Consider the following 12,036-nt stretch of genomic DNA (forward strand, 5'->3'; position numbering starts at 1 on the left):
TATGATTTTTTGTATACATTTTATATAAAAAATAAAATGGTATTACATTTGGTGAAGGGCACAGTTTGGCTTGTTTAATACTTGAAAGCCAAAGTTTAGGATTTGGAAATTATCCGTCTTGTCCGGCAAAAGTCCAAATGAAACTCATTTGTCTTGCTAATGTCCAACAGGCCTGTATTCCTCCTCCTGTTGTCCACTTGTAGATCTGACAGTGGCAGAGTCATCAGAGAACATCCGCATGTCTGCAGGTGGCACAACATGAGTATAGACTGTCCTCTTCCACTTTCTGTTTACCCTAAACACCTCTGACTTTAGCTACACAGTCATGCCTGTAGCTTGCCAGTCCAGATATCTGTAATCCAGGACACAAGAGGAGTGTTCACCTGCATCACTCTTGAGCTTTTCTCCCAACAGCAGAGGCTGTATGGTGTTTAAAGAATTGAAGAAATCAAAGAACATCCTCACTGTGCTCCCAGCCTCATCTGGGTGGGAATAAACCTGGAGAGTGCTGGTCACTCTAATCTTCTCCCAGTAGGCAAGCTGCAGGGTCCTAAGGTGGGAAAGAGTATGAGTCTTTCAAGGGCCTTCATCATACTGGATGCCAGGACCATGGGTCTGTAGTCATTTACTTTGCAGTATCTCTTCTTGGCTACCAGGTCCAGGCGCTAAGTCTTCACCAGTACAGGGATCTTTTCCAGGCTCAGGATGAAGTTGGTGTATCCTGTGATGCAGTGTGTGAGCCCCTCTATGCCCCCTCCTCTTACTGCTTTCCTGTTTCTGTCCACCCATGCACACTCAAAAGTTAGAAATCTGCCTCCTCGCCTGGTTCAACAGAAGTTCAGCCACTTATGATTGAGAATGAACTTTTCAACATGTCCTCTGGGTGTAGTAGTTTTTTTCCCACCAGCAGACGAATTGCTTAGTAAATAAACTTTGACGAAAAACAATGTTAATATCCATAATCACTGTTAGCTTTATTTATAGAAATATCTTGTTAGTGTTATGTGCTTAAGAATTTACATTTCCAAAAATGTGGAAGAACCACAAAACTCCAAATAAAATCAAGTGCATAAAAAAGGAAAAAACAAGAGCAACATTTGATTGGCAGTTAGCTCAGTTTCTCATTGTCAGATATAACGGTACAAAATAGCAGTGAAACATCTCTGGAAATAAACTCTACTGTCCGAGTGTTGCAGGAAACTTTGTGTCCTCAGATTTGTCAGTTTTTCCCCACAGCTACAGTTGGATTGGTCTTACATCTTGATGATTTCAGGATCATTAAAACAAGTAACATATGTCAATATCTGAAAGAAATAGCACGCATCAAGTTGACTCCCGGGTCACCTCTTTCCATTAAGACTTCTGCATAACATTAACATAATGTACAATAGGAAGAGGTGCCATTTTTCAAGTGCACATATTTACCTTAAGTATAAACCTACTCTTCAATATCACCTGAATGATTCAAAGAACACACAGACATAAGCTGACACACAGTCAGTACTAACACTCACCATAACCCTATGACTCAGTCTCACAACAGTTCACATACAAGTGACGTGGATGCTGGTGTTTTTCAGCAGGACCCAAACTCTTCGATCCACTTCTCGTACTTCTCCAGGTCGGCTGCAGACACAGATTTGGACACTTTCTTCAGAGCTGACTCAAAGTCTTCCATGGTGGTGGGCATGTGCATCTCGTCACGGGAAATGTTACGGATCTCTTCTGGCGTGAGGCCCTCGATTCTGCGCCTCATGGCCATCAGAGAGGCGTCCCTGCAGCACGACACAATGATTACATTTTGACACTTGCAGCAGAGATGTCAAGAGGCTTTCTATCACACAAATTACTTAAATTCCTTTACTCCTTTCAGCCCTTGCTTTTGTTCTGCTCTTCTGGACAGCAGCAAAATGAAGATTCAGTATCGTACTGTATTTTATTTTATTTAATGACACTTGGCCTTTCTTGGACAGTAAACAGGACACAGAGAAGAACCATGGGGAGAGAAAGGGCCATGACATGCAACAAAGGTTTCATCTATTGTAGCAATGACAAACACTGTAGCGATGATCATTTTTGGTGCAAATGTGTTTTATGTGTAAAATAGAAACTACTGTAAGGATTAACGTAAGATTAAAGGATGGAGAACAGCAGAGATGGCTCACCTGCAAACGATGGTAATGTCTGCTCCTGAGTAACCTTCCAACTGCTCTGCGATCTTGTTCAAGTCCACATCGCTGGCCAGCTCCAGCTCCTTCAGATTAATCCTGAGTAGCTCTACTCGTCCTTTGGCTGCACACATACATGCAACAGTAAGCAGAGCAGGCAAGCATCTCCCTTTCTGCCCACAGCCTATAGCGTACGCCGTAACATGTGTAAACTGCCCCACTCAAGATTGGCTAGTTTACCAATCAGGAAACAGACAACTGCTCTGGAGTGCTAGAATAGTATTGTCAAAAATATCAGTTTAATTGATTCTGTGTTGAAACAGTTTCAATATTCATTTTCTTCTTTATAAATGCTACTTTCTCCCTCTCTCTCCTCTCCAACAGCGAGATAACACACACACACACACACACACACACACACACACACACACACACACATCCCGCTGTGGTGCCTCCATAGCCCCGCCTTCTCTCACTTACTCACAGTGCCGTCTTCTCGTCATTAATCTCATAGGTACCTTTGCATACAGGCTTTTGCAGCACAGTTGTCTTTTGTCTTTTACTGGCATTTTATTGCCTTTAAAATGTATGACAATCTCACAGGCTTCTGAACATGTACACTACAGTGAAGGGGAATATTGTTTTCAATAATGTAAGATTTAATCATTGTTAATTTTTGCGAAAGTTATTCTGCTGCTAACCAAGAAAAGAAAAGAGAAGTCGCTGTTGTCATGTTACAGCCTTGGTATATTTATCTTATAAGAAAAATTTAAACTGGATGCCTTCAATGTCAATTTCTCCCTGTGGTATCCATATCAAATATCAATAATTTTCAAAGGTATTGTACTGAAGTTCGACATTCCAGGATCATGACAACCCTTCACCTGAAAGACACAAGTTCACTGCCTGTCATTTAGTTTGTGGTAAAAACAGCAACAGTGAATTTGTCTGAGGATATGCACCACTGACTCACATTAGCTGCAATGATGAGGGCATGTGGTCCTGCACTACAGACTAATCCTGAGGCCATCTCCTGTGCCAAAATCTAGTGACGTATTATATATTTATGCTGATATTGTGCTCATTGTTGCACTTTTCTAAATTGATCAGTGTTTTATTAAATGACCAGAAACTAACATACAAACAAAGAAGCAGGCAGCATTCCAGCATGAGATTACTGCTGCTCAAAACTAAATATAATGAAGCAGCATGCGTGTCGGCTGTGTGCACTGTACTCGAAGGTGACAGGATACAGAATGCAAAGAATGCAGGGGGTCAGTGGGGCTCATTTCTGCCCCAGGGCCTCCAAAGCGGCTTTGTCCAGTATGAGCCCACATCATGCAGTTAATTAGGCTGTAGTTAATTTAGACATTATGAAGTCTTTCTATTTGAACCGTCTGTTTTCTAGTTGTTGAACAGTAAAAGCTCAAAGGTCACATCATTCTGCTGGACTCTGATCGCTCAATCACTTTCACTGAATGACATTATGGAGACTAGATTGTCAAGTAGCAAAATAAGTGAGTTTACTTGAAGGCAGAGGGATGTAGATCCTCTTCTCCAGCCGTCTTCTCAGAGCCTCATCGATGTCCCATGGGAAGTTGGTGGCCGCCAGCACCATCACCATCTTAGAAGGATCATCGTTTTCTGATGCTCCACCGACTCCTACACCAAAGTCACAATAATGGAAAAATGCCTCAGAAAAATGAATGCGTTTTTCCTCCTGCAGGTTAAATAAAGTATATCTAGAATGCTGGGAAATAGGAAATACTGCAAAAAAGTTATGTTACCTAGTTTTAACAATTTTACACTTGTTAAAAAAACAAACAAAACCTTTCTCTAATAGGGGATATGAGATAAGTAGTGAATACAATATTCATGGTGTTATTGTCAGAGTGCAGAAACATCTCAGGTATTTTACCATCCATCTGCACCAGTAGCTCTGCCTTGACTCTCCGGCTGGCCTCATGTTCCTCTGAAGTCCCTCTGCGGCTGCACATGGAGTCTATTTCATCAATGAAGATCGTCGTTGGCGCATAAAAGCGTGCCTGACCAAGACCACAATATATTATCAATATACAAATATATGATAAGTATATCAAAAAAGTTACACTGAATGTGAGAGCAGATTCCCACTCCATAGTAGTTCCACACAACTTGTTGTACACTAATCATGATCTAGAAATCCACATAAAATCTAAAGGTGTATTTAGCGGAAAGACTCACAGAACTGGCAAACCATCAGCTTACTACATTATGGCTGAGACATCAAATTTGCTGCCTAACAGTAAGTTCTCCTTTCAGCCATGGTTTTGTCAACAAAATCCTTAAAATACCTTGAGTAATCAGCTTTCTAGATACTTTCTTTGGCAGCCATCTGTTTACTTCAGCTCTTTGCCATGTCGTGCTAAGCAGGTAGTGTAAAGTTCATGTCTCTCAGACTGTTTGGTGGAAACACTATGGTTTATATACATGCACAGTTGATTAGAGTTGAAAGCCTGAACCATTTATGTGAGCAAGAAAACCAAAACAATGAGCTAAAAGCAGAGCTGCAAAAACGAGGGTTTTCCAACACAAGTGGCTCCCTCACTTTTCAGAATCATTTGATTCACTGTTGATATCAAAATTATCTGTGATAAGGTGTTTTTGATTGCTTTTTTAGATTCTGTTAATCATGCACAGAAACCTTAATGATAACCTGGAAACTAAATATGCCACAAAATATTTGAGAATCCACCTGTACCAAACACATCTAAAGTCTTACCATTTCAAAGAGAAGGCGAACTAGCTTCTCAGACTCCCCTCTGTACTTGGAGGTGAGCGTAGACGAGGAGACGTTGAAGAATGTGGTTCTGCACTCAGTGGCAACTGCTTTGGCCAAAAGTGTTTTCCCCGTGCCTGGAGGTCCAACCATCAGCACTCCCTACAGTAACAAAAAAAAAAAAAAAAGTTTCTATGCATTGATACAAGCGATGTCTATGACAAAACAAATAAAACTAAAATCTCTTTGAATCAGCACCTTCCATGGTCTTCTTATGCCTTTGAAAAATGCTGGCATCCACATCGGCAACACGACTGCTTCTTTCAGGAGTTTTTTTGCATCTTCCAAGTCTGCGATGTTGTCCCTAAGAAACAGATCAGACAGAGATGACACCTGGTAGACCTCATCCCATGAGCCACCGTATTTGGAAATGGGCTTGTCATGAACAAAAAGTGATGAAAACGTACCATTTAACATTTGGATTCTGAGATATAATATCTCTCTCCAGAGCTTCCACGAGGTCTTTATCATATCCTGTCCCGTCAAACTTTTTCAACTCTTTGTCCTGGACATCTGATTTATTCTGGAGGGCAGACAAAAGACATTACTGCTCATCCCTGTTCCATGAATGTCACCCATGTGGTCTGGTTTCTTCCAGACAAAAAACTGGACTTACAGGTTAGACGTGGCCGTAGACAAACAAGCAGCATGTGGATACTGTTTAATCAACAATGCAAATAGTTTTCTCTGAATATACAGTGTGTTATAAAATATCATGAAGGAGACGATGGTGTGTTGTTCACCTTATCATCTTTAGCTTTGCCAGCAGCCTCTCTCGACTCCCTCTTTTCTTTGCCTTTAGGTGGTTTGCTTCTGTCTCCATTGGCCCCGCGAGGCAAGTGCCTCTGCTGGGCCCTCACAGCCACGCTCAGCCTGTTGTTGGGAGGTTTGCTTTCTTTATAGGGGTTAGCTGGCCGCCTGACAGGGCAGGGAGAATGTCTGTGAAAAGAGACGAGGAAGAGGGATGAAAAAAAGGCTATGAAAAAAGATGATTCAGTGTGTATGCATATCCAGTGTCTATCAAATGAATCATTAATTAATTCTTAATAAGTGTATTCATGCAACCAGACTTTAAAGTGGAGAAAAAAATCCTATGAACAAACAAAGAGGCAGTGTGAGGTTCACAGCACCTTTCTCTAGGGCAGAGCAGGAACAAAACAGGCTTATATCGGAGACTCAGATTTACTAATCTCAATCATATGACAACATCAGGGCTTTTGTTCACAGACAAATAGCTCATACAACCTCCAATCATAACAGTGTTCACACAGCAGCAGAAAATTTACTTAAGCAATGAATGAGAAAATTTGAAAACTTGGTATGTACAAGGTACAAGATAGTATGTAAATAACTAAGTACAATACCTTGGCTCTACAGGCACAGGCCTTATTTCACAGTCGTCGTGGTTACTGGGTTTTGCAGGCGTCGTGTCCAGCTGAAAGTTCTCCAGAGTCGACATTATGTCCTGAACCTGTCGATTCTCTTCACTGATTTCTTGCCACAACTGAGAAGCAAACACAGATAACCATCAGAAAAGCCAGGACTCTTTTTTGATTCAATCTGTTAAGTTTTGTCTGATGGGGTTTTAGTGCCATGTTTACCTGCTGCCATCTCTGCTGAAAACTGCTGTCCCGCACGGTGTACACATACTTCTTGATTTGGTCTAGTAATCCATGATAGAGAACACTGGCTGAGCTGTAGTTTCCCAGCAGGGCGTATTCGCGGGCCAGCTTCACGTTCTCGCTGATCTCTCGTAGACTCATGGTGCTGTGGGAATACAGACAGCACCCGGCTCACCAACACCTCAAAACTGGCATGATATCAGCAAACATTAGATTTAGATTTATTTATTTTTTTGCTACATCGGGAAGCAGAGGATGTTTTATAAGGACAGTTAAAAAAAGCAGGGTTAGTTCTGAAAAGCCTAACAAACTTAACCAGGATGATGCTGTCTCATAAAGCCAATATAGCGCTAATGTGATCAGGCTGTGCTTTTGTTTCCCATCACTTAAACTGAAATCACCTTATAATGGGATTTCTGATGATTACAGCAACCAATAACACTTTAAATGTTAACACAAGCATGTCATTATTGTTTTAAAGCAGACTTTTGATGAATTATGAAATTTTTGTTTCACCATTCTTATACACTGGATCAATACTAGTACAATACTGATCTTGTAAAGCAGATCATATCAGCCAGATAAGACATTACAGTGTTTTCATCACTGTCAATACAAAATTCTGTGTTTCCACTATCAGTCACAGCAGGTTGGCGACTCAATTTTTACTGCCACTAGAATCCTTGATGCATGATATTGTCTTCATTTATCCCCATACACATGGATGGATTACTGAACGGGCCTACCGGGCAAAGTAAAAATGCAAAAATGTCACTCAAGTTAACAAGTACCAGGAACAGACTGCAACTGAGACACAAAAAACACCAGAAAGAGAGGCAAAGGAGCGGCAAAGACACGCAAAGTAACTCTTAGAAAGGGGCAAAACAACCACAAAGAGACACAACATGACTTCAAAGAGACACAAAATGACCACAAGGAGATACAGAACAACCAAAAACTAAACAAGTTAACCCCTTTTATACTGCCTTGTCAAGGTGAGAATATCACACCGTTATGCTACGCCATTCTGTATAAAAAGGTCCAATCATGGAATGGGGGGGTGGAGCTGTCTCTCCCAAGCTTGCAGCAGCGATAGTAACAGTGCCGAAACGATGTTTGTGTCAAAGGGACAGCCTTTAGGATGGGACTATGGAAGGGACGGATGTGATGTTTTGATGAAGTATTATGTGTGTGACCCAAGACCAGGAGATTTAAAAAGCAGCTGATGGTAGTTAGCAGCTAACTCAAAGAAGTACAGCAGCCAAATATGTCTGCAAATTGTAAAACAATGAGGTCCAAGCTCCTTACCCTCTGAGCAATGGGTGAGCGCAACTGTCACATAACAGGGACAGTAAATAATTATTATCTTTATGTTAATGCAGTTATAATTGTTTAGAAAGCTCTGCCGACCCATTTGTTATATGCCACACTAGAGGCCGACACTGTTGTTTTACATGTCACGCCTGTCATGCCTCTTTTGATTCTGTGATGCCAGCATGCTGCCTAAAATCACGCCGTTGTTTGGTTCTGTATAAAAATGCCAAGACGGCATAGAGAAGAGACTTTGTAGCGCTGCTACAGCACGAGCTCTGTGTAAAGAGGGCAAAAGAGACACAAAAAGACAACAAAGAGACTTAAAACAACCACATGGATACACAAAACCTAAAAAAGATGCACAACAACTACAAAGAGACACAAAACAACGAAACAGAGGCAAAACCACCACAAAGTCTGTGTGTCCGGCATCGTGAAGGAGAGGTGGTGGGGCCTTTTGCATGTCTGTGCCCAGGGGCCCACTGTCTCATAATACGCCCACCACCATACAACAGGTATCAGATCAGTACTCAGTATCAGCAGATAGCTTGCGTATAGGTATTGTATTAAGATAAAAAAAGAAAAGAAGTGAGACATGTTTCTTCCAACAAAAAATGTGGGATATGACTATAAAAATCCAAATGAATCCGGGAATGATCCAGCCTTATCTGAAAGGTGCTAATGGTAGTGACAATCTTAGTTTAAAAAACTTTTGTGAAAATGGCAGGATATATCGTTTCATACTTAACCATGACATGGTAAAATTCTAATTAATATCAGATAATGAACATCTCTCAAACTGTGCAACAGTGGTTTTTAGACGGTCTTTAACGTGACCTTGATACAATATCTACAAGCTATACACGTACATTTTTAATGCATGATGCAAATTCAGTGAAAGACAAACTAACTGGCTGTCTACTGTTCCTCAGTTTAAATTTGTGCTCCATGAATTAGCCGGAGCCTCACCCAGTTTAAACTCAACTGTTTGTGGCAAAGTGCGACACAGCGGTCTAACGAACAAGATACCAGCGTCTCAGTTATGTGAAGAACAGCCTCTCTGTTTGTGTTGGAGGAATAAAACAGCTGTCAGGTGAAATAACGTACAACTATTTACTTTTCTAAACACGGCACATCATGAGATGACTAATTACCCACATCCTTCACTTTGAATTTCAAGCCCGGTTGGTTGGTTGGTTGCCCCTCACTCGTTCAGACAATAAAGTGTAAAAGCACAGCTAAAAGTTATCTTTACACAACTCGCCATGTTCATATAAATCTACGAGGATTAACACGAGTCAGATTCTTCCAGAACACTAGTTTCTACTGGTTTTATACCTGTTCTTGTACTTTTCAGATGAACACACGCAGAGTCCTCGCAGTGGCTGTTATGACGAGTTCCGCTGTGGCAGTTCAAAGAGGCTCGTTAAAGAGAACAACCAACTGAAACACAACAATCAAGTCCGTGAACGCAACTCACCAACCTGTGGACGTTTAGTTCAGTTGATGTCACGGAAGTGAGCCACGTTCCCTCTCTTTATACATCCACAGCACAGTTCCGCACCCAAGTTTTGTTTTTTTTCTTTCCTAGGATGGCGAAGGTATGACCCGCCCTACTTTGCCTTACTTTGCTTCTGATTGGCTCACTTTGGTATTCTCGCCCCAATCCTAACCAATCTCACCCCACATGTCTAAATCTAACCAATCAGCTCAATGAGAGCAACAAGTAGTAGCCAATCAGAGGAAGAGGAGGGCGGGTCATGCCTTTGCCATCCTAGGAAAAGGTAGGACCCTAGGACCACCATAGATCAACACAGTTGCACAGAAACCTAATTTTAAAGACAGATTCCTTCAAAATCTCTTTTATTTAAAATACATGAAAGGTTGACATTTTAGTAGAAATACAAGTAAATATGCAAGATAAAATGTTACTGACACAAAGATAAAGTATTTAAAGTAATAGAAACAGAACTTTGTACTGCACTACACTCCTGAGACCCAAATTTTTGTTTGGTATGTATTTTTAATTTCTCCGAGCTGTTAGTTTGGATTAGTAGGACCTATTAAGCATTAAAAAAACCTAAACATTGTCAACAATAATAAAGTCCCAGTGTCCACAAACAAAACAATATAAAGAGTTATCTAGTTTGATTCACAAAAGAAATCTTTGCTGGGCGAAAGCAAGGAAGTCCAATTCTGATGCACTCTGGGCGACTTTTAGATGTTTAAGGAATAAATGTACTGCCTTAGTGATGAAGGCGAAATCTAGTTTTTACCTTGCCCTTACAACAGAAACTTTAAATAACCCACAGAAGTTTTGGCAGACGATCAAATCCTTATCCCCAGATAACTCCTCTGGTCTCCCACCTTGCATTGTATCACATTCATCCACTGTCTATGACAAAGCTGAGATACTCAACTACTTAAATAAACATTTTGTTTCTTCTGGCTTTCTTTTTGACAAAGTATTTAAGTGTACTGCTACTCAGACCCCACTTGATATTGCTGAGCCTCCTCCATATAGTAAATTTGTTTTTAGGCCCTTCACTGTTACTGAAGTACATCAAGCCCTTATGAAGTTCTCGGTGTATACTATTTAAAACTTGCTGCTGACTTCATTGCAGAACCACTGACATATATATTTATAATTTAACACTAATCTGTAATGAAATCCCTAAAATTTAGAAAATGGCTCATGTTCTTCCCCTCTTTAAGGGTGGTGAGCCTTCAAGCCTCAATACATACAGGCCAATTTCAAACCTGTCACCCCTCGCCAAGGTTCTGGAAAGCCTGGTTATTGATCAATTGAAGGACTTCTTACATAGTAATTTTATTTTATCATGTTATCAATCTGGTTTTAGAAAATCCCACAGTACAGTCACAGCAGCTACAAAAATTGTAAATTATATTATTATGGCCCTAGATAAAAAACAACAACATTGTGCTTCTCTTTTTATTGATTTTTCTAGGGCCTTTGATACTGTGGACCATGATGTTATGAGGCATAGGTTGGTTAGTATAGGGCTGTCGGATTCAGCTGTGGCCTGGTCCTCTAATTACCTTTCAGACAGGTCTCAATGTGTTAAAGTTGATGGTTGTTCCTCTGATATCTCGGCTGTCCACAAGGGGGTGCCACAAGGCTCCATTTTAGGCCCACTGTTGTTTACTATCTATATAAACGATTTGGGTAAAAGTGTCCAAAATGCAAATTTCCATTTTTATGCCGATGACACTGTCATCTATTGTTGTGCAGGGACCTTTCAAAAGGCCTTGGAGTACTTGAAAGCTGCTTTTAAGGAAACTGAAGCCCAACTCCTGCAATTAAGACTTGTGCTTAATGCAGATAAAACAAAAATGATGATCTTTACTAAATCAAAAGAAAAAGCCTGTTGTCTTTCTGCTGTACACACATACCAAGGTGTCCCTATTGAGATCGTTACTAATTTTAAATACCTGGGCTTCATTTTAGATGATAGCTTGTCTTTTAAACCACACATTGAAAATTTGGTCAAGAAACTAAAGGTAAGGCTGGGCTTCTATTTTCGAAATAAATCATGTTTTTCTTTTATCTCTAAAAAGAAGCTTGTTGCTGCAACTTTTCTGCCGTTGCTAGACTATGGTGATATATTGTATATGAATGCCTGTTCCACTTCACTGCTCATGCTGGATGCTACTTATCATGGTGTATTGAGATCTATTACTTGCTGTAAATCACACACCCATCACTGTACTCTGTATGCTAAGGTAGGTTGGCTGTCCTTGTCTGCTCGTAGGCTTCTCCACTGGTACATCTTCATCTATAAAGCAATCATTGGACTACTACCTTCATACCTCTGTACATACCTCACTTTCACACACAATCCATCTTACAGCCTGCGATCCCAGGACTGTCTATCTGCCTCAGTTCCCAGAGCTCACACTGAGTTTGGGAAGAGGGCATTCATGTACTCTGCTCCCTCAGCCTGGAACGGACTTCAAAAAACTCTGAAGCTTCAGAGCTTCATTTCAATTAATGATTTTAAAACTCGAGTCACAGACTTTTTAATGGCTGAGATGGGAGTATGCAAATGCTTTGCTGCATAATGGAGATTTATTATTGCATTGATTGTGTATA

The 12,036-nt window shown here is 40.6% G+C and overlaps 1 protein-coding gene across 6 annotated transcripts; it reads right to left on the reverse strand.

Moving 5' to 3' along the window:
* Positions 1 to 949: 949 nt before the first annotated feature.
* Positions 950 to 9,507, reverse strand: katna1 (katanin p60 (ATPase containing) subunit A 1). Of its 6 annotated transcripts, none has more exons than XM_050057743.1 (12): positions 9,407 to 9,483; positions 9,261 to 9,325; positions 6,588 to 6,753; positions 6,351 to 6,490; positions 5,730 to 5,925; positions 5,394 to 5,509; positions 5,185 to 5,290; positions 4,930 to 5,088; positions 4,087 to 4,213; positions 3,696 to 3,830; positions 2,166 to 2,292; positions 950 to 1,775 (listed from the first exon to the last, which is right to left on the reverse strand). In XM_050057743.1, the coding sequence occupies exons 3-12, from the start codon at positions 6,747 to 6,749 to the stop codon at positions 1,577 to 1,579; spliced, it is 1,467 nt and encodes a 488-aa protein (XP_049913700.1). In that variant the 5' UTR covers positions 6,750 to 6,753; positions 9,261 to 9,325; positions 9,407 to 9,483; the 3' UTR covers positions 950 to 1,576. The 6 variants fall into 6 exon arrangements, with proteins under 6 accessions (XP_049913700.1, XP_049913701.1, XP_049913702.1 ...); XM_050057744.1 differs by having other exon boundaries at positions 9,403 to 9,421; XM_050057745.1 differs by lacking the exon at positions 9,261 to 9,325 and having other exon boundaries at positions 9,407 to 9,507.
* Between the last annotated feature and the right edge of the window lie 2,529 nt (positions 9,508 to 12,036).

Source organism: Epinephelus moara, chromosome 12 (genome assembly GCF_006386435.1).
Source record: "Epinephelus moara isolate mb chromosome 12, YSFRI_EMoa_1.0, whole genome shotgun sequence".
NCBI lineage: Eukaryota > Metazoa > Chordata > Actinopteri > Perciformes > Serranidae > Epinephelus > Epinephelus moara.

Coding starts and splice junctions, on each gene's coding strand:
- katna1 (XM_050057745.1), bottom strand. CDS start 6,749: ATGAGTCTACGAGAGATCAGCGAGAACGTGAAGCTGGCCCGCGAATAC. Junction 5,510..5,729: donor GCAAAGCTAAAGATGATAAG/GTGAACAACACA, acceptor TCTGCCCTCCAG/AATAAATCAGATGTCCAGGA. Junction 1,776..2,165: donor GACATTACCATCGTTTGCAG/GTGAGCCATCTC, acceptor GTCGTGCTGCAG/GGACGCCTCTCTGATGGCCA.